At 55.8% G+C, this 26938-nt stretch overlaps 1 protein-coding gene across 8 annotated transcripts in view; it reads left to right on the top strand.

The window, feature by feature from the left end:
• The window catches only part of TRAK1 (trafficking kinesin protein 1), a 103331-nt gene extending 88539 nt beyond the window's left edge, over positions 1 to 14792 (top strand). For 5 of the 8 annotated variants that reach the window (XM_045856781.1, XM_045856776.1, XM_045856777.1 and 2 more), the window contains 3 exons: positions 1771 to 2127; positions 8688 to 8790; positions 11953 to 14792. In XM_045856781.1, coding sequence (XP_045712737.1) covers positions 1771 to 2127; positions 8688 to 8790; positions 11953 to 12766 — 1274 coding nt within the window. In that variant the 3' untranslated portion in view covers positions 12767 to 14792. Of the gene's footprint in view, positions 1 to 1770; positions 2128 to 8687; positions 8791 to 9514; positions 9606 to 11952 lie in introns of all 8 variants that reach the window. The other 3 variants (XM_045856782.1, XM_045856783.1, XM_045856779.1) reach the window with 3 other exon arrangements.
• Positions 14793 to 26938: the final 12146 nt, after the last annotated feature.

Below are 26938 nucleotides of genomic sequence, written 5' to 3'. Positions count from 1 at the left end.
ATATTACGAAACGTCCCCTGGGGGTCAAAATCACCCCCCCCCCCCCGAGAATCAATGTGCTAAGTGTGTCTCACCACCTAGTGAGGGAACAGGCCTGTGATGCCTCTTCATGACACGCATGTGTTTTCAAATGTTCTTTCTTTTCCTGTTTGCATTCAGAATCTTCTCTGTTTCTATCGAATAGATTCCGGTTAAGCAGGCTGCTGTTGTACTGGTGTGTAGTTAATAGGGGGACAGGCCTCAAAGTGGGGCTCCAGGAAGTCTTCCAAATGTGTGTTGGCAATTTTCCTCTCTTCAGTGGCCTTGAAATGGCCCATTTGTGACACTCTTCCGCAGCTCCTCGGCTGAGTGTGGCCCGTGGGAAGTCACCGTCCAGCCGTGAGGAGAGGCCGCGCCCCCGCTGGGCACCCCCGAGGGCCGGGAGCTTCTGATCGATGAGCATGGGTTCTCCGTGCCTTGGCCACGTTCCCGGTTGGCTTCCTGACCTCGCCGCCTGCCCTCCTTTCCCTTCTGTGCCGTCCTGAATTCCCCGAGCTGCCGGCTCCGGTATCCTTGGTTCCCATTCTGATGGGGCAGCCCAGTGGCTACAGGGGCTCTTGCCCCGCCCCCCCAACAGAGGATGCAGTCAGTGAGGCAGCAGTGACGGTCTGAGAGGCCACGTGGGTGGGAAGGCCTTTGCCTTCCACGGCCCGAGACCCTCTCCCGAAGTCTGTCTTGAGTGTGGGATGTTGATGTGTGTGTGGTTCACTTCATCTAGCGGGGTGAGGACAGGACACCCAGCCTCCCTGGCCGAGCCCCCGTAACACCAGGGCCATGGGAGGCACAGCCAGTGCTCCAAGGGGACAGTGGGTGGGGCAGCCTGTGGCCACGGCCACGTGGCAAAGGTTTGTTGCTGATCCTCAGGGAACACACGTCTCCACCCCAGCTTCTGCAGCACACCTGGTCTTGGAACGCATCTCTCTGTGAGCACCTGGGGCCACCCTGTGAGGTCCCCAGGGACACACTCTGGCGTTCTTATAGATCTCTCGAGGTGCCATCCAAGTCCTGGGGTCCGGTGTCACCGGGGAGATCGGCTCCTCCTTCTCAGACCCCTGTGTGGACCTGCTGCGTTCTTCCGTCACCCCTCCTTTAGGCCAGTCCCCTGTCCCTAAATCTGGGGCGTCTCGAGTTGCAGGTGCAGGACACCTCAGTGAAGCGGGCCAGGGCCTCGCCCACCTCTCCTCCATGTGCCGCTTCCGTCTCTTTCTGCTTTTCTCTTCTCGCAGTGCCTGGGGTGGCTGGGCATCGTCCCGTTCTCGCTCTGCTGCGTCCTCCCCGTTCCCAGCAGTGCACACTCCACACAGAGTCAGGACGTGGGGCCCCCTCCCAGAACCCCCTTTCGTGCCTGTCTCACTTATGTTTTCCTCTTCCCTTCCTAACATCACGCCGTGTTGGACTTGGGGGTTGGCATCACTTGATTTAAATTGAAGTGTTTGTCCCAAACACCGTCAGCACACGGTATGGCAGGAGTTTTACGTCACATTTGAAAAATTATTTTTTTAGTCCTTCAATTGGCGCCTCTTCCGGGTGTGGTGGGTATTAGCTGCAGCTGCACAGCAGAAAGGTGGGGGGGAGGGGGCAGGGCCACCCAGTCCCTGCCAGAGCCCCCCCCCTACCGCAGAGCTCAGGGCCTGCTGGGGCTCCCGAGGGGGGTGAGCAGCCGTCAGCTCCGATGCCCGTCCTAACCCTCTCTCCTCCCTGTGCCCCCTTGTCTGCCCTCTCTCCTGCAAGGTTCCGCCACCCTTCACCACTGGCAGCAGCTGGCTCAGCCTCACCTCGGGGGCATCCTGGACCCCCGGCCCGGCGTGGTCACCAAGGGCTTCCGGACGCTGGACGTGGACCTGGACGAAGTGTACTGCCTTAACGACTTTGAAGAAGACGACACAGGTGACCACATTTCCCTCCCGGGCCTAGCTACCTCCACGCCAGTGCAGCACCCAGAGGCCTCAGGGGAGAGGTCCCGAGCACGAGTGACTGTCTCAGGCAGCAGAAGTTACCCGAGCCGGCCTCAGGCTTTCCCAGAAGAGATGCAGGAGCCGCCCGCGGCCACGGAGGAGGAGGAGGAGGAGGAGGAGGAGGAGGGGTCTGGTGAGGGCACCGAGATACGTCCTGTCAACCGGGCACCTTTACCGGAGGCAGAGTTCTGGGCCATTGTCACCTCTGTCCCGAGCGCCATCCGTAGTAGTGCCTCTCTGTCTGTAGCTTCCGCGCGTCTGTGTGGGTGACAATGAAAGCACTCCCATCATGCCATTCTGGTTGCTAACGCAGAGTCGGATGCCTCCTTTTGTAACCAATGGGTGCAGCTCCCTGCCCATCCTGGAGGTACACGGCCCAGCGGGGCTCTTGAAGCGGGAGCGGGAAAGGCTGCTAAAAAGAAGTGGATTATTGCACCCCCCCTGAACCCCCCACCCCACAAACATCAGCTCCCCTCCTCCTGTTATGGGCCTCCCCCCGTGTCTAAGAGACAGAGTCTTGAGTACCCTGGTGATTTCCAAACTGAGCTGAGCTGAGCTGGGCAGTTTTAGGGGGAAGGATGATTTCTGGATCGTTCAGAAGGTGCATGAGAGCACTTGTGACCCACGAGCCGCATTAGAGTAGGAGAGAGCACGGGAAGCGTTGAGGATTTGGGGCCACACGTGATCAGCCCTTGAACTTTCCTAACTTGAATGAAGGTGTATGAGCTTCCTTTCCAGCTTGCTTGTTTGTTCAAAGTGGATTTTTAAAAAGCGCTTTTTAGCAGTACTCCCTAACTAAAGCGAGCCCGAGAGGATGTCAGGAAGGTCTTCTAGAGAGAGGGCACGAGGTGCATCTGGAAAACAGCCTGGGCTAGTCTCCCCTCTAACCCTCTCCCCCACAGTCCCAACGGGCATGAAGGCTGGGACCATGAGTGTATAGAGCTGCCCGCCTCCTAGGCGCCACTGGGTTGAAAAGGCTCGTGCTCAGGGCCCTGGGACCATGGCGGGGCACGGGGTTACCAGTTGCCAGACTCCCGGACCCCCTGGCTGCATGCGCTAAGAGGAGAAGGAGGCTCTTATGGGGCATGAGGAGAGACCCGGAAAAAGATGGGTTGACCAGTGGTTCTGTCCTCGTGATGTTCCCGAGTCACCGCGTTTGAAAGGAGTATGCTCATTCATCTCTGTGATTCATAACTCCCACTCACGGAGGCCACGGCATTCCCTGTACAATGCACGAGGGGGCAGAGCTCAAGTTGTTGGTGGCAAACCTCTTTTACTGTCGATTTGTTTTTAATTTATTCTTCTAGAGAGAGGGGAAGGAAGGGAGAATAGGGAGAGAAACATTGATGTGCCAGAGAAACATGGTTCAGTTGCCTCTCACACGCCCCCTCAACCGGGGACCTAACCCACAACCCCAGTAGGTGCCCTGACAGGGAATTGAACCGGCAACCTTTCAGTTCGTAGGCTGGTGCTCAACCTACCGAGCCGCACCAGCCAGGGCTGCTGGTGGCATCCGTCATCCCCTGGCGGAGTGCAGATGCCTGTGGCCCGGGAACTTTATTTGGGACTGGCTTTTCTTTTTTGCTTGAACACAAACTCTAGAGGTGTCCTCACGCTAAAAGGATTTGTGTAGCAGATAGGCTTATTTACGGTTTATTTTATTTTAGGCAGCTATTAAGCTACCAGATTAAGCTCGCAAGGGAATGAGTGACAACACTTACTTTTCGGCACCCTCGTGTTTGGGAAAGGGAAGCGGGCGGCGCGGTCGCGGCCCTGCGTTGTGAGCGCCGGCGCCCCCGGGGAAGACGGACAAGACTGCAGGCCAGACCGTGTCTGCCACGTTTCGTGGCTCAGGTGGGAGGGAGCGAGGCGGGGGCGATGACCCCTCCCCGCAGCCCCTCACGTGGACCAGACGGTGCGTCCGGAAGTCTACAGAAGCACCTTTAGGTGCGTCTTCGAGAAGTGGCTCAGAAGGGGTGACGCTTACAGCGTCCACTGAGAACTTCCGTCTGAAATCAGAGGGAGAGAGGAGGGGACCCATGACGAGGACCTAGCTCCCAACCCCTTTTCTTAGTAACAAGAACATGCAGAATGTTCTTGAGTCTTCCCTCCTCACTCAGCCCTGCAGGGAACCCATCCCCCACCCCGCGGAGAGGCTCCCAGAGGCTCAGGAGCCAGGCTGCCGAGGGGTCGGGTTGGAAGTGCGCCATCGAGGAGGGTGGCGCGGGTTGCGGAGGAAACTTAGGACAGGTCCGAGAGTTTAGACGCGCGTTCTCTGGGGCTTGCTTCCTGGGTGAGGCTCGGTGAAAGCTCCTGCAGAAAGGAGAGGCACCGACAGCGGTTGGGCTCCTTTTTCGCTGTCCCCGGGAACGGCGGGACCGTTCTGGTTCTTGGAACTCGAGAAGCACGTTGCTCTAAATAATGCCCCCAGAGGCCCGGTGTGGCACTAGGTATACATACAACCTTGGCAGCAAGGGTAGACAGGTAAGTGTCAGCAGGAAGGCCTGGGCATCTTCAGTCCTGGCATTTGAATCCAGGCTGGTCTGGTCCCCGCCCCGCCCCCCCAGGTCCAGCCTCCCAGCCCCGGGAGCTGCCCTCAGCCTGGGACCACTGAGGAGGGACAACTTAGGGGACAAAAGGTGATGAACCTTTTTTTCTTGCAACTGGCCTACGGGAGGACATTGAGAAGACGTGTGTAGTAGGCACTTTTGTCTGGAGCCTGCTATCCCACGGAGAAAAAGTTTTGAGTACATACTGAAAACAAAAAACATATTCATATATTTTAATGTTTTATTCCTGTGTCACGATTTGCCGATTTTTATGACCCCGTGTCTTACAAACGATGACTCCTTGTTTTCATATTTGTAAATCATTTAGATAATTAAAACGGATTGTTGAAAACAATTCTTAGGTTAGAGTTTTACTTTATTTCAGTGAGTGCTGAGTTTTAATTCATCCGGCAGGGGCGCTTTATCAGAGGAAGCAGTTGCTCTCTCTGGCACTGACAGGGTGCTCCGCTCCCATGCTTAGGAGCAGGGAGGAGCCCGCGGGTGGTTAAGGGTTCAGGTCAGCGCTCAGGCCTTGGTGGATGATTGGACGGACAGTGCGGTGGAATTTTTTCTCGGACGCCTTGACCCTAGAGGGCAGAGGAGGTGGGCTTACAGCAGCAGAGCTAGAAGAAAGTGGAGGCCAGCCTACGTTCACACTCAGACATGTGGAGACCACCTCAGCCGGGGGGTAGACCCTCGACCAGGCTCTGACGCACACACGGGCCACGGCGGCCTTCCGGACAGCGGCCGTGCGGCGTGCCGCCTGTCCTCTTGGGCCGCAGTCGCTCCCGGACGTCCGTGTGGGCTCACAGGAGGGTCCTCGGAAGGACTGCCTGCCGCGGTGGCCTTGGGAGAGAAACGTTTCTGCCGTCCCCAGCACACGGCCAGCCTGCCCTTCCCTGGGGGTGGGGAAGGAGAGCCCCATTCGGACGCTGAAGTGCGTGAGCTGGCGTGTACCGATCTGATCTGGATGGCCAGACCGCGGCGTCCCAGCGTCCTCAGGTCCCCACCAGGGCGTGCTGGCCTTGCTCACGCCCCTCCCTCTCCTCTCCTTTGGGAGGGTGGTGGGCTTTCCTGCACATCCTCCCTCCCTGGAGGCCCGAGCGTTCCACCAGCAGACCGCCCGGGTCTCGCCCATAGTCCCCAGCATGGTCTGCAGGGTGTGTCTAGGGCGTCACTGGAGAGAGGGCATAGGGGGCGCTAGACACCCCCATGCCAGCACAGCAGCAGGAGCCCATGCGCCCAGTTTTCCGGTCAGTACCAGGTCTCACGGGCCCCCAGAGGAGCACCGCGGTCAGAACCCGTACCAGGTGCATGCCTGCAGAACAGAGACCTGCACACACGTCACCCACACGTGATTCACCAACACAGGTCTCGAACGATCCAGGGCTAATGAAGTTCAGAGGTTATCTCTAGTAGGTCAGGATTTTGTGCCAGGGTCAGCCCCTGGGGAAGGAGGAACAGATGAAAATAATAAAGGATTAGGGGTTTTATCGGGGCAGACAGGCACCTTCCTTCCTCAACAAAATCCTTCAGGAAAGAAAGCGCTGGGCAGGGCAGCGTCAACACTCTGAGCGGCTCCCTCTCCCCACGCGACACTGAGGACGGGTCACACAGAGACAAAGAACCAGGGTCTGAGCCGGCAGGCAGAGCACTGGGTCCCAGCAACGAGCGCCGTCCTCGGAGGCCCCGGAGGCAGGGCTCGGTGCGTGCCGGTGCGATGTGTGCGGGCTTCAGGAGTGAGCCCGCCCCCCCCCAGCCCCCGCCCCGCTGAGAAGACCCTGCCTGTGCCCCCTCCTGTGAGAAGTCGCTCTTCCCCACGCAGGGCAGGCTGGCAGGAAGCGCCCGGAGCTGTTCTGTGGCTACTCCAGGAGCCTCGGGCGACTCACTGTCCCTGTGTTGTGTCCCAAGGAAGGGAGGTGCTGCAGCAGCCGGGCAGGCGGTGACACGCGGTGACACGTGGAGAGCTGGCGGGTCCCAGGCGTCCCAGTGGTATTTCGGAGGGGCCCAACCTCTCTGCCTTTGGCACTTTTGGAAACGAGTCGATTTTCCTTGGGCTTCTAAAGCTGTCTCTTCCTTCTGGGGAACAATGACTTCTGAATTTTAGCAGCCTTTTCCTGTCCCCAAAACCCACTTGCGTAAGATGGGTTCTGCTTCTGTTGATGCCACTGTGTCTCTCAAGTGTCCATCTTACGCCTCCTGTTGCAATAGAAGATCCCATGGTGGGGGGAGGGGGGAGGGAGGGAGCGGCGTGTCCCCTTGATATGACGTCTGGCCCTGTGTTTAAATGGGACACGCTTCTAATTTCAAACCAGCCTTGCTTTTATTTGATTTTTTTTAAATGTTACCTCTCTTCCAAACGTTTCTTCTCAATTACTTCTATCTACCGCCTTTTTCTTTCCTCCTGCTTAAATAACCCCTCGCGGTATTTGGGATGCTTTTCTCAGGGGTTCTGTTGCTTTTGTTCCTAGACCTCATGGCAGTCAGAGAATCGTGATTGTTCGGTTGCCTTTTTTCCATCGCTCATTCCATTTTTGTTTTGCTTGCAGCAGCTTCTCGGGCATCCGAGTCCCTAAACGTTCCATCCATTAGTTGGCAAACAAAGATTCATCAAGGCTATTTTTATGCGCCCCCCCCCTCCCCATCCTTTGCCTGGAGCTCCTGTGGTTGAGTTTGCTTTTCTGGCCACGGCACCCGCTGCCACGCAGGGGGGCACAGAGCCCCCCTTGACCCAGAGAGAGACGGGTCAGACTGTAATAACCAGGACGAGCCAGGCTTGCGTTGCCGCCATTTTTGTGCTCTGGCTTCGTCCTGCCTGCCTGCCTGCCGTGTGCGTGTGCCCAGCAGTTTTTGTTTGTTTGCTTGTTTGTTTCATCTTGTTCTGGTGTTTGGTTTTTTGTGTTTTTTTCCTAAGACACCATCAGCCATGCGTGGATCTGTAGGTCTGGAGCACCGATCTCTTCGGCTGTGGCTTCCTTTTCTTTTTTTGTCCAATCCCAGAGAAAACTTGCCATAAAGAGCCAGAAGATTCTCACGCACAGCCTTTTGAATCTTCAGAGTGCTCATGGCCCCTGATGCCCCGATCAGTTTTCTCCCAGGAGGTCTCTGGGGGCGCTGAGCTGCTGCGGGGGTGGGGGGGGAGTGGGCTGGGAGGGTGCCCGGGGTACCCCAGTACTTCATCGTGCATGCTATCTGGAACAGCATCTTTTTTCCCCTTTTTTCTTCATTTTTGTTAACGTCTGAGTTCTGAGTGAGGATGACCTCTGCAATCATGACGTCTCCCCTAGACCCTCCCTCCGATCACTCCCCCGTTCTCTGGCGCTCGGCCCCAACGCTTCTGTGATGGACTGCTCCAGCTCGCAGCCTCCAGCCGCCTTACCAATAACCCGGTAGACCTTTCAAAGGAAACAAATTGAGGGTCACTTGTTGCCGTCTCATTTTCATTAGAAATCAGGCACCCTAGAGACGGCACGAAAGCGGCCCTGGGGGCTGGCGCCATGGGCACCACTGGGTGCCCGCCCCGCAGACAGCCCTGGGTCCCGGGTCCCGGCCACGTTATTGCTGAGGCGGCGGAGCCCCCACGCCACCCCCCCGCCGGCCACACACAGACAGTAGTGGAACCAGCCTCCGCAAGCCCCTTTTTGTGTTAACAGAAAAGGGAGCCGCACGAGCCTTGCCCCGTGCCCGTGTGGCAAGTGCCTCTCCCCCCGCCCCCCGCGCCCATCCCCCTCCTCCGGCAGAGTTCTGCAATGAAAAGAAATGTAAAGCAACCAAGACCGAAGCCAATTCTGACCCCTGAAAAGGGAAACCAAATTGACCCCCCACGGGCCCCTTAGCCCCTCGAACTGGATCCACTACTGGCCACAGAACCCCCGTGGGGAGCCCTGCCTGGACTGGGCTGGAAGCTGGACTCCGATGCTCTGCACGCAGTGCCCCCCCCCCGAGTGTGGTCACTCTCGAGGGACCACCTTCGACCCAGAACATGGGCGTTTCACCTTCCTGGCCCAGCTCCAGGCAACGAGGTAGCTCATCGCTTCTTGCATCTGTGGAGGGCCATGCTGGGTTTCTTTTCTTTTCTCGTGGGTGTACGAGGATGCAAGAAATATGTTTTGTGTCCCCCCCTCCCCCAATGTACCCAATTTAGCCCACCACCCTGGGAAGTGCATGTCACAGACCAACTCCACCTTCACCTTCACCACCTGTCGCATCCTGCATCCTTCAGACGAGCTCACACGGGTCACGCCAAGGTAAGGGACCCCGGCCCTGGGGGTTGGGGACCCTCCCTGCGAGATGCGATGTTAAGGAGAGCCCAGGGAGAGAGGTGTGTTCGACGCCAGCTCTGGCCAGGGGAAACATCTCGTGAGCGCTTGAGGGCTCCTGTCTGGGGGCCCCTGTTTCCCTTGGAATCGAGGTCCCTATTCATTCAGATTGATGCAGGTGAAGGGACCTGGACCACCTTCAGTGGCCCTGTGCATCGGCCGTGGGAGAGTCTCAGGCCTCTCCTTCATTGGCAGAAGCTGGCCTTCCACAGGCCCTAAGGCCAAGTCCGTTGGCTCTGCACCCCAAAGTTTGCTAGCAGAGCATGGAGTTTCTTCCCAGGCAGGAGTTCCCGCCCCGTGGGGGCCCCTGTGCCCCTGGAATAGACCACAGGGACCACACCCCGCAGCCACACAGATCTGAAGACCAGGCCATGTGCCCCGTGCACCCCGTTTCCCTCTGGTGCCCCCCAGGAGCGGTAGCGGTTGGCACCATCGGGAAGAAGGACTTGCACGGCACAGGGTGGTCTGTGTGGCTGGATTCCTCAGCTCCTAGTGAAAGGAAGTGACCCCCCCCCTCGCCCCCAGTTGTTTCCTCTGTGCTGCAAGGTGCCCGGGAAGGAAGGTAAAGCCGAGAGGGCGGGAGGCAAGCAGGGCCCGCGTGGAGGGAGCAGCGCCCCCAGGAGCCCCTCACACTCTGAATGACTCTCCGCAGGTGCCGTGCGGAGGACGGCGAAGCAGCCCCAGGCCCCGTTGAGCTGAGAGGAGGTGTAGGGCAGACAGTGAGCCCACGGGCGAGGCAGGGGGTGAGCACACGCCGGCAGCGCCCGCCCCGGCAGGGCCGCGCGGAAGGGGCTGTGTGTGCACGCGTGGCCGCCACTAACCCAGGACGTAGGCGTGGGTGTGTCTCTGCGGTGGTGCCTGGCTAACTTGAACTTGGCCTTGACGGCGGACACCCCTAACCCATCTAAACGCCCCGGTCGAGCTGAGCCCCAGCACTAATACAGGCCTAACCAAAGTTCTCACCGGACGGACGGGGATCTCCGAGTTGTAGCTTGTCCTCTCCATGTCCCTCCCCGCCTCTGGAGGGCCCGGCTTTCCCCTCCCCGCAGGAAGAGCTGGTGTTTAAAACCCTGGGACAGGGCTTCCCGGGGAGAGGCAGGCGCCCGTCTGGCTGGAGCCTGAGGGCTCGTGCCTGCGGGGCTGCCCACTGTCTGCAGGGCCGGGCCAGGGCCAGACCAGGGCCGGGCCAGGGCCGGGAGAGCCTGGGCAGCCCGAGGCAAAGGGAGGCTTTTCCCCTGCGTTTCAAAGAAGGGCAGCTCGGAACACAGTGGAGACCCTCCCTGGGAGTGGCCTGGGGAGCAAGACTCAAACAGTCTTGGCCCGGAGCTCTGGAGACCCGCACTTTGTAGAATTCCAGCTGCACCATTCGGAGAGTCCGCCTTTCCACCTTAGGAATCTGCTGTGGTGTCCGGTCTCGGTGGGCGGGTGTTTCTCTGGGTGACCCCAACCCCGGCGCATGTGCGGGATGGGCCTGTTCATTCTCTGTGCCTCGCTGGCCCTGTGCTGACCACTCAGCAGCAAGGTCACCTGAGTGTGGGACCCAGTGATGCCTCAGCTGGGACTTGCCTGTGAGCTGTGCCTCCCGCAGGGGGCCCTGCTCCAGGGGGTCATTCTGGGAACCTGCTCCAGAGCGCGCCCCCTGCCCTCCCTTTCCCTACCTTGGTGCTTTGTCCAAGGGATCTGGTCCTTCCCCCGTCAGGCTGAGGGGAGAGGGCTCTGTCGCCCTGCTCCTGGGGACCACCCAGCTGGCTGCCACCAGGGGGCACCTGCAACCCCAGGCACCCCCTTGGGCGGCACTGGGGCCGGTCTCGAGAGTCTGTAGGGAGGACGTGCTGCCAGGTCCTCAGCCACCCGTGCGGCAGCAGCGTCGGGCAGCGCAGGGCTGCTGCCTGGTGGCCGCACCTCTCCGGTGGCCGCTGTCACAGGAGGTCCCCTCCCATCCTCTGAGCAGACAGCAAGGCAGGTCCCCTGCTGGTCCTCGCCCACTTTTCTGTCCTGATTCCCGACCCCAGCTTCTGGAACACAGTGGGTCCCCAGCAAGTAGGACACGAGTGGGTGCAGGAATCCGCTTCCCCGTAGTGACCGGTTTCAGGCACCTGCTGGGCCTTCGCCTGGGGCTCCGTAGACGCGGAGCTGGTGACACAGGGCAGCTGTCCCTGACCCCATCCCTGCACTCTCAAGTTCCGGGTTTGGGCAACCGCAGCAGGGACTGGGCGCCGCCCCGGGCAGGGGGGAAAGGGCGTCGTAGTGGGAGTCGGGGCTGGGTCTGCTGCTGGCCCCACGTGCACCTTCGGCCTCTGGCTCCCGCTGCCCCAGGGCCCCCAACCTGGAAGCCCCGCCTGCTTCAGCCATTCCTGGATAAATTCGTATCCTGTAGCACAGGCAGCAAACACAAGGCCCGCAGGCCGAATCCGGCCCTCCACCTTGTTTTATCCGGCCCGGCACCTTGTTTCTACCCGGCGGCAGCACCAAGCTCTCGCTTAACTGTTAGGGAGCAGTTACATTTATGCAGTCCTAAAATTACATTCGGCCCTTTGAAGGCAACTTCGAGGCTGATGTGGCCCCTGGTGAAAATGAGTTTGGCACCCCTGGCCTGTAATCTTGGGTCGTCTCAGGGAGGGAAGGAAGTCGTGGGAAGGAACTCTGGAGCTTGAGTAAACTCAGTAGGGGAAGAAAACCTCTCTGTCCAAGGGCTTCCTCCCTCATTTTTTGGGGGTCACTAGACTTGGGTTCGAATCCTGGGCCTTCCACTTAATAGCTAAGTGTGACACCGAGTCAGCCACCCAACTTCGGAGCCCGTTTGCTCGCCTGCAAAGGGGACAGTTAAATGCACCCTGTGGGGCTGAGAGACGGGAACCGTGAGCAGCTGCCTGTGAGCAGGAACCACGCCCCACTGAGGGGATCTGAGCCCCCGGGGTGAGAGGGAGGCAGAGACTGGGAAGAGGCGTGCGGGGGGCCTGGGCTGAGGGTGTCCTCTCCTTGCGTCCCAGGCCTGCCCGGCGCTGCGGCAGGACACTGGCCACGGACCCTCTTCCTGGTGCTCGTGGATGTTTGTTTGCTGATGCATGACCTCTCGTCTTCCCCCGCCAGCCTTAACTCGGCCCCGACTCCAGCTTGTGGCAGCGCCAGCCACGTAAAGTCCACGCCCGTGGCCACGCCGTGCACTCCCCGGAGGCTGAGCCTGGCCGAGTCCTTCACCAACGCCCGCGAGTCCACGACCACCATGAGCACGTCCCTGGGGCTGGTGTGGCTGCTGAAGGAGCGGGGCATCTCCGCGGCCGTGTACGACCCCCAGAGCTGGGACAGGGCCGGCCGGGGCGCCCTCCTGCACTCCTACGCCCCCAGGATGGCTGTGATCCCCTCCACCCCGCCCAACTCACCCACGCCCACGCCCACGTCTTCCCCGCCCTCCTTCGAGTTCAAGTGCACGAGCCCCCCCTACGACAACTTCCTGGCTTCCAAGCCGGCCAGCTCCATCCTGCGGGAGGTGCGGGAGAAGAAGAGCCTCCGCAGCAGCGAGAGCCAGACGGACGTGTCCGTCTCCAACCTCAACCTCGTGGACAAAGTCAGGAGGCTCGGCGTGGCCAAAGTGGTGCACTCAGGGCGAGCCCGCGTCCCCACCTTGACTGAGGACCAGGCACCTCTCCTCTGTGGGCCCCCCGGCCCGGCGCCGGCCCTCGTCCCCGGAGGCCTGGGACCCGAGGGCCTGCCTCTCGGGTGCCCCGCCGCCGCCGCCGCGGCCGTCACGAGTGCCATCGGCGGGCTGCAGCTCAACAGCGGCATCCGGCGGAATCGCAGCTTCCCCACCATGGTGGGCTCCAGCATGCAGATGAAGGCCCCCGTGACCCTCACCTCGGGCATCTTGATGGGTGCTAAGCTCCCCAAACAAACTAGCCTGCGGTGAGGGTGGGCAGGGGGGGCCCTTCCTCCGAGGAGACCAGTCTCGTCCTGCCTCCCTCGCTTCCCCCCTGCACTGCGCTCCCTCCCGCCTCCCTCCTCGCCTGCCCCCTCCCAGCTAGACAAATCAGCCTCGTGCCTCATGGCGGGAGAGTGGAGACTTTGTACAGTGTGTACCTAGGACTTGGAGACCCGTCTCCTACCCGCCCTTCCTTCAGATCCCGCGGGAAGTGCCCGGCACTGTCCGTGCTCTCCGGAGGGTTCACCTGTGCTCACCTGGGGGCGGGCCAGGCCGGTGTCCTTTCCCCCTCTGCCGTCCTTTGAGAAGCACTGAAACTCCCCAGGACATTCGTATCCCATGGATAGGAAGCCGGGGAATCGTGGCCGGCTGCCGGCGTGCGCACCGTGAGCCGGCACCCAGCACACGGCACCGTCCTCCCCTCCCAGCCCGTGTCACTGGGCACCTTGCCTCTCCCGCCCTCTGAGAGCGTGAGGGACCTCCGTCGGCGGCCACGCGCAGCTGCTGGCGCTTCCAGGACTGGAGAGCTGTTCTTTTACGGGGGTCCAGCTTCTCCAAGACCTGCACGCCCCTGCCTCAGCGTGCAGCCGCGTCGCTGCCGAGGTGTGACTCCTTCTTTCCATACCTTCCGCCCGAAGTCCCTGCCCCTGTTTTGCCATCAGCCATCAGGCCAGACTCCTGGCCCGGGAGAGAGCGTGTTGACACTCCGCTGCACCGTTCCGCAGCCCCCGTGGGCCGTGCACACGTCCTGTGGTGTATGTCTGTGTCTACAGGCAGGGCCGTTGTGGCGGTTGGGAAGGCCCCGCGGGTGTCCTCTCTGCGGTTCTGACGCCCAGAGACACGCGGCAGCCGCCACCAAGCCGCTAGCGAGAGGCCGGCTTATTTCTGGGATCCAGCGGCACAACCAGGAGGAGTGAGACCAGACCCGAGGCAACTCCCACAGCAGCGTTTAGAGCAAGGGGGGCAGGGGGAAAGGCGGCCAGTGAAACGCCTCGGTTGTCCAAGGAAAAAGAGCCACAGCCAAACATGGTGATCCGCAGCCGGCTCCCGGGAGAAAACGGGGTTGGGGCCCAGTCCCAGCTCCAGGCCCCGAGTCTGGCCCCCACGCTTTCCCCTCCGTGGTCTCGCGGGGCAGCCGTGCGAGGCCCACACACCTCGCCCTGCTGTTGTGCAGCAGAGCAGCCCACGACAAGCCGTTTCCTTCCCCCCAGACACCCCCCCCCCGCCCCCCGTCTCCGGTGCCGCCCTTTATCCCGAGGAAGAGATGCAGGTGCTCGAGAGACTCAGGTGGACGAGCAAGGGAGCCCGGCCCCGTCGCTGTCGCCGACATGGTTCTGAACTTTTATTTATTACGTATGAGTGCCGTGCCCTGAACACGCACCCTCTCTCCAGCTCCAGCCGCGGCGCGTCTGTGGCGTGCCGGTCTCGGCAGGTCGTTTATTTATTCCGTGGCCCCTCGTTGCCGGCATTCACGGGAGGAGAACATCACGTGCCCGAGAAACTGGCCGTCTGGCAGCCCCCCACTACCCACCCCGCCCCCCAATCCCGGACAAAGGATGTGTCCTTCATGGAAGGAGTGTAGCCTTATGTCTACCGAAGACACTTCAAGGAAGTCCCTGGGAAGGACCCTCCGTCCCACGGCTTCAGACTATTTATTCTGCGAACACGAGAGAGCTGGTCCGTTACATTTTCAACACTCCTTGTGGCTGTCAGTGTGCCCTTGCTGCAAGGAGCGGACACCTTTTTATCGGAATGTATTTTAAAGCCGTAGGTAGAATAACGAAGGAACATGGGAACCGTGGGCCTCATGGACCTCTCGGTGGATTCAGACAGAGAAGTCACCCGCATCCCAGAGGGTGGAAATCAGTTCAGAGATTGTGGTGTTTAGTACAGTAAATAAATGATCAACAGCGGGCAACCACTATCCAGAAGTGTGTTGTAATGCATCAAAAAATCAACAATAAAAACTTTATTTGCTAATGAATATCAATAAAATAAGTTCAAATGATGGAAACCATGTTGGTATTCTGGTTGCATTTTTTCAATCTTTTTCACTGATGGATGATGTCTTTATATAAGACTTAAAGATAGCAGGCTGCGAACCAAAGTGTCGCAGGTTCGATTCCCAGTCAGGGCACATGCCTGGGTTGCAGCCCTCAGCAACTGCACATTGATGTTTCTCTCTCTCTTTCTCCCTCCCTTCCCTCTCTAAAAATAAATAAATAAAATCTTAAAAAAAAGACTTAAAGATATTCAGCTCTTTGGGGAAATTCAATAAAAGCCATGTCGTGTTTTTTTACGTACTGTTACATCCACCCTTTTAACACAATACTATATTATAGCTAACTTTCCAATCAGAACCGGAAGCTCTTCCCTGCTTTTCAGGGCTGCATACTATTCCACCGCATGCTTTTCAGGGCTGCATACTATTCCACCGAGTGCACAGACCCACCGCGACCAGTGCAGACCAGCATCCTGTAGCCGCGCATTGAGTTCTGATCTGCTGCTATCGCAGCACTATCATGAAAAAACCTCGCGTGTGTGTGACTTTCCACGTATGAGAGCACATCTGTGTGATAAATTCCATGACAGATGTTACCAAATCGCCCCTGTCGAGTTGTGACAAGAGCCTTTTAAAACCCAGACACAGGGGAGGGTCACCGCGTAGGGAACCGTGAGGAAAGGGTACAGTACAGCTGGTCCTGCCCCCGCAATTTCCGGAGCAGTGAGATTCTGCAAGCAAGCCATGGGTGGTCGCGGCGTGGGTTCTGTATCGGGTGCTACCATGTAATGGTGGTGTGACCTTCGGCCAGCCACTCCTGCAAGTCCTCTACTTTTTAACCTGTCCAACGGGCACCGTCACACCGAGGGTTAATTAGTTGGGTAAATGTATTTCCAACAACTACCGTGCGCCAGAGACCGGCGTGTTCTGTGCAGTGGGCATCTGGGGATAAAGGCGTGAGCGACATCACTCCTGGAGCGCCCACACGATCAGTCTGTAGCCGAAGCGACACTAGATGTGGACACGCGGCGTAATGAGCCAGGCGGAGGATTCAAACAGGGCAGTGTGAGGGACTGGGTGGCCACTTCCGGCAGTCAGGGAAGGCCTCTCCGAGGAGGTGGCATTTGGCTCAGCCACCTGAGATGGGGCACGAGAGCCCTGGGCCGGGAGCAGCTGGTGCCAGCGCACAGAGGCAGGAAAGCACTCGGGGCATCTGAGGAGCAGAGGAGGCCTTTGTTGGGAGTCGGGAAAGATTCAGTAAAGATTCGTTCTGGCCAGGGGGCCGTGAGCAGAGAAGAATCCATGCTCCTCTCTTCCCCTGGAGCCGTGTGTGGAAATGGCGGGGTCACAAGCTGGCCAAGCCTCCATCATCCTGGGTTTCTGAAGAGCCGTGTGGACCAGACTCCCTGCCAACCTGCACGTGATAGGCGGCGTGAAGGAGGAACGATCGGTTGCTGCGAAGGTGGGTCCTGGGTGCTGGAGCCCCAGGGCAGCCCAGGTGTGTGTGCTTGAGCACGCCCTTCCGGTGGTTCTGGGGCTCACCCAGGTGGGAACCACTGTGCCGGGCCAGGCGGAGCTGAGCTGGGAGCCCCACCCTGGAGGGTGGGCTCTCTTCCCCGTCTCAGGGCCTCAGAAGGCCCGACAGCTGCAGCCCACCTGGCTTGAGGGGAGGAGGCACCTGGTGCACCTGCCCAGCTGGGCAGGGGGGAGGGTTGAAGACCAGGTGCCCCTGGGTCTGGACTTCAAGGACGGGCAGAATTTGCCTCGCGGGACCAAGCACAGGGGAAAAGTATGCAGGCGGAAAGGGAAAGCGGTCCTAGAATGCATCCCCCTGAGCTCATGCTTGGGGTAGAATGGTGACTGGCAGATGCAGAAGGGGCAATGGCGTTAGGAAACTCGCCATTGTGCAGTCCTACAACTAACTTACTTTGACAGCAGTGGATAAGAAACCCGTTGGGAATCTGTCGGGTAGCAGGGCGTTTGCACACACACATTGTATCTTCTCGTGGGATGTGTACCCAGAGGTGGGGGAGGCGCCTTTGCAGTGGAGGAACCTGTCATGCACCCCGTGTGACGTGACCCAGGTGGGACAAGCTGACGCCAGCTGCTTCCTCCGGTGTGATGGGCTGATCAGGACCTCACCTCTGTGCTGTTCGGCCACAAATGCAAAACCTGAATCGTGTGGCTGACAAAGGGACAGACCCCAGTCGAGGGGACATTTTATAAAACCAGGTACCTATTCCCTTCACCAATGCCAATATCATAAAAGACCAAGGGACAGTCCTGGAATACAGGGGGACAGAGAAGCAACACAGATAATGCAATGCGTGATCCTTAATTTGGCGACAATGCTATTAAAGACCATTTGGTGGCGATCACAGAAATGTGGATATTGAGGATATACTTCGAAACATTGTATTAATATGAAGTTTCCTGAATGTGAGTATGCAAAAGCCATTTCCTAGGAGACACTAGCTAAAGGATTAAGATAAAGGCATGTGACATCGGGCTCTAAGTCACTTTCAGATGTTGCTGGAGAAAAGCAAGTAGGAATTTTTTTTTCAAAGGAAGATGTGTGGAAAGAAACCCTCAGCTGTGGGAAGCACCCTAATACCGTATGTTTGGTAAACTATAAAAAGCAATGCATCCGTTTGCCCTGTGGCCATGGCAGGAGGGTGCTTGAGGTGATTTGGTTTCTCTTCCCTGTTCTTGACCAAATTGCTTCATTTATATCCAAGCTTGCACCTCCTGCCCCCACCGCCCTGGGTGCTCCACCAGAGGGCGCCATGGCCTCAGGAAAAGTCGTCGAAGAGGCTCTTGGGACCAGGAAGCAAGGATGTCAAATTCTTGGCTTTTCATTATGAGGAAAGAAAAAGCTGAGTATATGTTTCTATATATAAGACCAAAAACTAGACTTGGTGTGGTGAGCATGTAATAAGGAAGCATACATATATCAAATTATAATGTGTACCTGCAATGTATATAAGATTATTATTAACCAGTGTTAGCTCAATAAAGTTAATTATTAAAATTAAATTTACCCTAAAAAAAAAGACTGGGAATGAAACCTACCAAACCAGTTTGTCTGTATATCGATTGCTCCCCTCTGCCCCCCACCCCCACCCCGGCACCCACAGCTTCTCCAGGCTGAAGGAGGGGTCGGAGAGGGTTCAGACCCACCGCTGGTGTAGGAACCTTCACCTTCCCCGGCCCCCGGTCGAGTGCAGGGTCTTGGGAGAAGCCACAGGTGGGTCTGGGGATCCAAAGACAAATGAGCTAGTTTCACGTGGTGGTGGGGGGCGGGTAGAAAGCGGAGATGTTCCAGGACCCCATGCTAGCTTCCCCACCCCAGCACAGGGCAGTGACCCCCCCACAGGGCAGGGAGAGTAGAAATGGCAGCAAGCGCCTGGCCCCAGACGGATGTGGGACTCACTTCCGAACGTTGCTTAGGAGCAGAGACACCCGTGTGCCCTGGGACCCTTCCAGTGGGACACAGAAAGTGGGCACAGGCCTCCCGCACCACGCACACGGGTGGGACACAGTGCCAGCTGGGGAGAATTTGGTGGGGCTGGGAAGTTATTCTGAATGATCTGAATTGACTGGGAGCTCACAGTAAAGATTAAATTGAGATTTAGAAAAATAGAAAAGTGTGTGTGTGTGTGTGTGTGTGTGTGTGTGTATCTGGGCTCATGGCTGGGAAACACCAAGTCCTGGGAGAATTTATTTTCTGTGGCCAGTAGAGGGCACTGGAGACAGCAGAAAACCCAAGGGAACCCGCCCTGAGGCTCCCAGCCCCAATCACCGGGAATGGCTTTTCCCTGGAAAGCAACTCAGGCAGGTGGCTGTGCCTAACACAGACATTGAGGGAAGTCATTAGCTGGTCCAAGGCCACCAGGTGAACTTGATGGAGGCATTCCAGGCCAGGCGGCAGCTCACGCGCAGGCTCGGGGTGTAACGGGAGAAATTGCGCACAGCCTGAGGAGGAGACGAGGGAAAGCAAAACGTAGTTTGCAAAACAGCTCCCTACTAGGGTGTTCCCGTCTTTGCAAATCAATCCACAACCCTTTTAATGCTTCTCCCTTGCAGAAATAACGTTTGCTCTTTGCCTTTTCCAGAGACATTTGAAAGTGAGTTGTAGACATCACGCCACCGCAGCTCCACACGGCCACAGCTCGCTGACGGCGTCCAGGGTGGGAGGAGGTGTCCGTTCAGTGGCACTCAGTCACTCACCCTGTCGAATGCCCGAGGCGTAGGCTAACCCCGCCCTGAAGTCCCACAGAACTTGAGGCCAGCGAGGGAAAGTGGGGCCTTTAGCTTAGACCAGCGGCCCAGAGGCTCAGCAGCGCCTGGGACCAGACCTGAGAGACCCGGGGAGAGGAAGCTAGACAGGAATCTGGGGCACACCGCGAACAGGTTGGGGCAGAATTGGGCAGGGTCTGCGAGGGCCGGGCAGCCGCAGCGCTGGGGGGTCATCAGCACAGGTGATTCACAAGTGCCAGGCCAGAGTTTAGGGACTCTTTTCAGGAGGGAAAACATAGAGATGTGTGTCCTCCTAAGCCCCCCCACCCCATAGATAAGCCCTTAGTCCCGCCCTCGCCCCCTGTTGGTCAGCTGTGGCACTGAGGCCCAATAGAGGTGGCAGCGGCAACACGAGGCCCTTAACGCTCCTGGCTGCCTGACTTCCAGCCAGCCCGGCCTCCTTCAGCCTGGGGCCACTCTCCTGCACCTGGAAAAGCAACTGTGTGCCCAGCTGTTCCGAGCAGCTGGCTCGGGTTCTGCGGAGGCTGTGGGAGTGACTCGGCAAAGAAATGGTACCTTTCCATAGGTACCAGGTTGTCTTCAAGCACACCTAAGCACTTTTGCCCTCGGTTTTAATTCTACAGGAAACACTTCACTTGTCTGCCATCTTGTTCTCTCTTCCGTTTTATTGCCGATTTTCAAACCCTGGGGCCTTTGGGCAGCTGTATGAAAGTTTCAAAATTAAGATAATAACAGCAAACACCCATTCTTGGGAAACAGGCCCGTGCCCTTAATTTTCTGGTTCCAAGTTTCAGCTGCTTGGGTTGGATAACCAGCAGGTTGGCGAGGAGAAATGAGTGGGGGAAGTGGGCGCAGCTGCACCCAGAGCAGCTGTGCTCTGAAGGCCGTCCACTTGAGGGCGCTGTTGTCTTCCAAAAGGGGAACCAACTTCCATATCTCCAGCTGGAGAAGCTTAGAACTACACTAACACCTGGGTTTTTGTTTTGCCACGTGGTGATTAGATGTCACTTAGAGACTGGCTCCCTCGCTGCCACCTGGCTGGCCTGCCCCTGAATTCAGCCAGCCCTGCTGTGCTGTTCTCTCCCAGCCCCTGTGTATTGCCTGTCAGAGCTCTGGGTGCAGTAAGTCCTCACTTAACACTGTTGATAGGTTCCTGGAAACAACGACTGTTAGCAAAAGGATGCATAGGGAAACCAATTCGACCACAGGCTAACTGATATATACAAGAGTTGGTTCTTGCAGCAGATTTCTGGTCTCAAAAATATCACCAAACTTCTAAATAAAGACCCTAAACACTTCTAACACAAAGCATTGAAATAAATGTGAGCTCTACATACACTTAAGAAAGATGAGTGAAAACAGGTGAGATGGTTGATTTCCAATCTGCTTATTCTAGTTCATAGTCACAGTGGCTGGAGCCTGTCCTGGCAGCTCTGGGCCCACAGCGGGACCCCGCCCTAGCCAGGATGTCCTTCCATCACAGGGCCACTCACACCCAGTACAAGTACCAGGCCAGAGTTTAGGGACTCTTTTCAGGAGGGAAAACATAGAGATGTGTGTCCTCCTAAGCCCCCCGGCCCCATAGATAAACCCTTAGTCCCGCCCAAGCCCGCTGTTGGTCAGCTGTGGCCTTGAGGCCCAATAGAGGTGGCAGCAGCAACACGAGGCCCTCAACGCTCCTGGCTGCCTGACTTCCAGCCAGCCCGACCTCCTTCAGCCTGGAGCCACTCTCCTGCACCCGGAGAAGCAACTGTGTGCTCAGCTGTTCCGAGTAGCTGGCGAGGGTTCTGCAGAGGCTGTGGAAGTGACTCAGCAAAGAAATGGGTTGTCTGCCCAGGGCCTGGGAGGAAGGTTCCTCCACCCCCACCAGGTGATGGCCAGACTCTGGCCCCGCTCCGAGGCTGCCCCGTCAAGGCTGCAGTCCGGACCAGCAGGACTATACAGGGTCAAAGGGGGGGGCGTGTAGCCGGCTGCCGGCAGCTGGCCAAGGCTTTACAGGCTGGCGAGCAGCACGTCTCAGCGTTCAGTGGGGAAGGATTGGCTTGTTTGTTTTAAATCGACCCGTCGTGGGCCAGTATTTTCATAAAGTATGCTAACCGTGAATTACAGGAAGAACGAAATGAAAAGAAATACAAAAATCAAAAGACAATTTTTAAATCACATTCGACAGACAGGAAGTTACATTTCAAAAATAAAAGAACAAACATAACAGGGGAAAAGTATGAAAACAGTGCATGTGGTTCATTGAGCATGTACATAGAATGTTTAATATAGAGACTCACAGTGAGGTTCAATTTTGTTGTGTTGTCATTGCAACTCAACAGGAAGTTTCCATACTGAACACTCACACACTCACTTCCAATGGATACTGGACGTCACTGTTGCAGTTCACCCTGATTCAGCCACAGTTAGGCCTCTGGCATCAGTTTCCTGCTGCAATGAGCCTCCTGCTCCTGCACCCTGGTGTCTGGTGTCACCTCCTTCAAGGACATTCCTTGATTCCCAGTTTTGGTGTGTGAGTCCTCATTATACAAGAAGAAACACAGAAGTTGAAGGTGAAGGTGAAGGTGAGATCGGGAGAAACTGATTGGCTACGTCAATTCTTCCAGTTCAAAACACAAGATTACATGCGCTCAGTAGAACTGAACATTCTCACTTATTGAGAATTGTATTCCTTTTTACTCTTTCCCCACTCAAATCTGGAAAGCACCCAGTGCCCCCTAGTTAGAGGTAACCGTAGCTACCAGGTTGTCTTCAAGCACACCTAAGTACTTTCGCCCTCAGTTTTAATTCTACAGGAAACACTTCACTTGTCTGCCATCTTGTTCTCTCTTCCGTTTTATTGCCGATTTTCAAACCCTGGGGCCTTTGGGCAGCTGTATGAAAGTTTCAAAATTAAGATAATAACAGCAAACACCCATTCTTGGGAAACAGGCCCGTGCCCTTAATTTTCTGGTTCCAAGTTTCAGCTGCTTGGGTTGGATAACCAGCAGGTTGGCGAGGAGAAATGAGTGGGGGAAGTGGGCGCAGCTGCACCCAGAGCAGCTGTGCTCTGAAGGCTGTCCACTTGAGGGCGCTGTTGTCTTCCAAAAGGGGAACCAACTTCCATTTCTCCAGCTGGAGAAGCTGCTTAGAACTACACTAACACCTGGGTTTTTGTTTTGCCACGAGGTGATTGGATGTCACTTAGAGACTGGCTCCCTGCCTGGCCTGCCCCTTAATTGAACCAGCCCTGCTGTGCTGCTCTCTCCCAGCTCCTGCGCATTACCTGTCAGAGCTCTGGGTGCAGTAAGTCCTCACCTAACACTGTTGATAGGTTCCTGGAAACGACTGTTAGCAAAGGGATGCATAGGGAAACCAATTCGACCACAGGCTAATTGATATATACAAGAGTTGGTTCTTGCAGCAGATTTCTGGTCTCAAAAATATCACCAAACTTGTAAATAAAGACCCCAAACACTTCTAACACAAAGCATTGAAATAAATGTGAGTTCTACATACACTTAAGAAAGATGAGTGAAAACAGGTGAGATGGTTGATTTCCAATCTGCTTATTCTAGTTCATAGTCACAGTGGCTGGAGCCTGTCCTGGCAGCTCTGGGCCCACAGCGGGAACCCACCCTGGACAGGATGTCCTTCCATCACAGGGCCACTCACACCCGCACCCCACTCACTCAGACTGGGACAGTGTAGACATGGAAGCTCACGGAATGTGCACATCTTTGGAATAGGGAAGGGAACCCAAGTACCTGCAGAAAACACACACAGACGTGGGCAGAATGTGCAACCCCACACAGACAGTGGCCCCAGCTGGGAAGTGATGTTTTTTCATCAGTGTTATAACAAAATAACATTGAATGAAATGGAACCAATGAGCAGCATACTTCTTTGAAAAAAAGTTTTTTCTTTCGTACTTTTTTATCAAAAGAAAGAAAGAATAGGAAGGGAGAGAGTGAGGGAGGGATGGAGAGAGGGAGGGAGAGAGAGAGAGGGAGAGAAAGAAAGAAAGAAAGAAAGAAAGAAAGAAAGAAAGGAAAGGAAGGAAGAAAGAAAGGAAGAAAGGAGAAAGAAAGAAGGAAAGAAAGAGAGGGAGAGAGAAAAGAGAGAGAAAGAAAGAGAGAAAACTGAACAACTGTTATTGGTATCACCACCCAGAGAAGGTAGGCTGGAACTTGCAGACTGAACCTAACCAGGTCGATTGCCTGCTAAACAAAAATATCAACATCTTTCATAAGATTTATACAAGGTCCAGAATCTCATGATGTAATACTCAAATTGTTCAGGGTAAAATTAAAAATTGCTGTGCATACAAAGAACCATGAAAATTTCAATTTTCCTTGGAAAGACAACCGACACCAATGATGAGGTTTCATAGATGTTAGAATCATCAAAGACTTTAAAGCAGCTATTATAAAGGCACTCAAATAAGCAATTGCAAAAACCCTTGAAACAAATGTTAAATAGAAAACCTCAGCAAAGAAATGGAAGATGTATGTGGAAAATCTGGAACTGAGAAATACAAAAATGAGCGTAAGAAACTCACTAGATGGGCTTATTATCAGAATGGATACAGCAGAGAAAGAGTCAGGGAACAGAAGACAGATGAAAGAAATTATCCATTTCTAGTTGAACAAAGCTTCTAGAGCATGGGGACAACAGCCAGAGGTCTAACATTCAAGTCACTGGAATTCAGAAGGAGAGAAGAAAGAGTGTGGTGCTGAAAAAAATATTTGAAGAAATAATGACCGAAAATTTTCCAAGACTGGTGAAAGATGTAAACTTACAGATTCAAGAAGCTAAACACATACACTGGAAGAAATCCATTCCCAAAAATATCCTAATCAAACTACTGAAAGCTAAATACAAAGAAAATACTTTGAAAGCAGCTAGAGAAAAATAACATTCACAACCAGGGAACAATGTTTGGGGTGACTACAGATTTCTCAGCAGAAACCATGGAGGTCACAGGAAGTGGTACAGAATTTTTTAAGTACAAAAGAAAAGAACTGTAATAGTCAATATTTAGAATTCTAAATCCAGTGAAAATATCCTTTAGGAATGATGGTGAAGCAAAGACATTCTCAGGGGAAGGAAAGAGGAGAGAATTCATAGCAGCGGATGTTTGGACAGAGCGGTAATGCCCTGGTTCCACACCAGCAGCTGAACTGGTGGCCCCTCTGGACACCAGGCCTGAACCTGGGGGTGGGAACCGCAGGTGGAACACTCTTACCTCCACCAGCAGAGGTGGCATCTTCAGGAAGCACTGTGGCCTTAGTGAGGAGGGCCAAATGGTGGGCACTGTGGGTGGCTGCACAGGTGGCAAGCTTTAGTGGTTGTGGAAATTGCCTGGGCAAAAAAGTGCAGGAAATTTGGCAAAGAGAAGGAAAAGTACCTATGACCCCTTGACCCTAACATGACTGCCTTTAAAAATCAATACACTTAACGTAACCAGAGGAACTTCATACTCAACATAGGTCACAGTCCTTTTCCACAGCCCTACGCTGCCCTCGTGCTCACTAACAGTTTACCGACCAGATGCCCGCTCATCCCTAGCAGCCCCCTCCCTGTGAAACACTTAGGGTATTCTCACACCTTTGACCTTCTGAGTCAATGCAACACAACCACCAACACGCTTCCTTTCTCTTCTCTGAGGTCACTCTATTTCCGGATTACAACGGCAACAACAAAAAAGGTTTGGCCATGTTGTGTGTGTGTGTGTGTGTGTGTGTATTATAAAGTATGCTGTCACTCTGCAGGGATGATATGCACGCCTTCAGCCATTTGTGTGGGTGTGGGTGTGTGCACGCACACACGCAGGGTCTGCCAGTTGCTCACCCTTGTGCCTCCCTTGCACAGCCATGGAAGTGTCGCTGAGACAGCTCTGCCTCTCTGGTTTCCCAAACGAATGGTTTGATTAAACTGCTTCTAAAACCAATCGGCAGCCTACTGGCAGGGGTCCAGGAACATTTTTCCCTTACTCATTGATTCATTAACTGAACAAGTAATTTTTGACTACTCTGTAAGTGTTGAATACTGCAGTAGGTGTTGAGAACATAGTGCTATACAAAACAGATGGAAATCTGTGTCCAGCAGAGCTCACGTCCTGGTCCCAAGGCAGAACCAGTGGTCAAAAGCTAGACAATGTAATTCCAAGTGATGAGAAACTTGAGAAGAAAAGCAAGCAAGGAAAAGGGCAGGGAGCCAGGGAGGAGATTTTTAGACAGGATGATCAGGACAGCGCAGGTGATGTCGGGGCTGAAGGAGCTGAGAGGTCCAGCCAGGCTTTTTGGAGGGAGAGTGGGCCAGGCAGAGGGAAGAGCAGGTGCAAAGGCCCTGGGGTAGGAGTGAGTTCAGTGTTTTCAAGGAATGGCAAGGAAGGCGATGAGACTGGAGTACAATGACGGAGGGGTGGTGGTGGGTCAGAGAGGTGGGGTGATGATGAGGCTGTGCAGGGGGTCTGTCCAGTGGGAGCCTTGGGTACAGCGGGGGGTCTAGGGCAGGTGCTGCCATTTCTGGGACCCCCCTGAGCCTGATTCTCTGAGAGAACACAGCTCAGAGCAGGAGGCAGATACCAACAGATGAGCTTAATAAATCCCTTTGGAACCCGGATCCCAGAAGAAATTAGCGAGGCATTATTTTTGCTCTTTTGGCTTGACTTCTGATTTCATTATCTGCAGGACTAGCAATAATTTGAAGATGCTGGGAAAGAATTCAATACAGGCTAATGCGGCTCCACTGCATGCTAGAAATCTAGCTAAGTGCTCGGGATTCTTCGTCTCTTCAACCCCAAGACAAGGGGGGAAATGGTGGGTCTGTGCTTTTGTTTGTTCGAAGAATGAACATAGAATTTTTCTCCCACCCTCCCTTTCCTTTCCCCTGGGACCGGCTGAGAATGGTCTCAGGTGTGCTAGGCGGGGGTGCGTGGTGGAAAGGTCCCTTCGCTCTAGAGGAGAGACATGCTACAGCCAAGTTTAGGTAAAGCAAATCTTGGGAAAACGAATTCTGCCCACCCTGTGGCTACTGGCCACGTTGAGACTTGAGTAGTCCCCGGCCAGGACAGCCCAGGGCAGTCCAGGGCCTTAAGCCCGAGGTTCAGAGGGATCAGCAAGTGCAGGGACCACCAGGCAACTTCTTGATGGCTCAGCCTGGCAAGGAGCTAATTCCCAAGAGGGCTGCAGGCTCTATCACTAACTCACTGTGTAGCCTTAGGCAAGTTCATTATCCATAAAATAGGAGTGGGGTAGGGGAGGGGTGTGTGTGGAGCTACAGTGATAGCTGTTGGGTTATTTTGTTTTTGTTTTTCAAATTATAAATGCCAGTGGATCAATGAAAAGGAGCCTGGAGAGTGACCTTAATGGGCAGAGCCAGGGGTGCAAACGGCTGGAACAGGGGAGGGAGGACTGGCCTGGGGCGGAGGTCCTGAAAGCTGGAGGGATTCAGGAAGGGCAGCTGGCAGAGTGGGGGATGGGAAGTGGGCGGGGTGAGGGGTGGGGGCCAGGAGGGAGGAAAGGCGGGGTCTCTGCTTTCCCCAGGCTCCTCTCAAGCACAACCTGAGGCGCTGCCGCAGGACTCAAGCAGCTGAGGGGCAGAAGCCTCACACGACCCCTAGGAAAGGGCTGAGGAAAAGCCAGGGTAAATGTCCTGGTTCCCAGTCCCTGTGTCAGCAAGTGGCCTAGAGGTCAGAGCAGAACACCCTGAATTCGGTGGCAGTGCTGAGCTCGGGGAGGGAGCAGGTGTTCAGGCTCCCACCCGCCCCTGCCCAGCACGCCCCGTCAGGTCCCCTCAAAGCCACTGCAGGTTCCCAGGCGTGCTCATGTGGCTACATCTCAGGCTGCTCGAGCTGCCACTCCGGGCTTCACCCGGACGCAGGGATGCCCACTCCAGTCGGGGCAGGCTGT

Source organism: Phyllostomus hastatus, unplaced genomic scaffold (assembly GCF_019186645.2).
Source record: "Phyllostomus hastatus isolate PE091 unplaced genomic scaffold, TTU_PhHast_1.1 phas_scaffold_129, whole genome shotgun sequence".
Taxonomy (NCBI): domain Eukaryota; kingdom Metazoa; phylum Chordata; class Mammalia; order Chiroptera; family Phyllostomidae; genus Phyllostomus; species Phyllostomus hastatus.
Note: the sequence above shows the minus strand (reverse complement) of the source record. Positions and strands in the feature narration are given on the sequence as shown.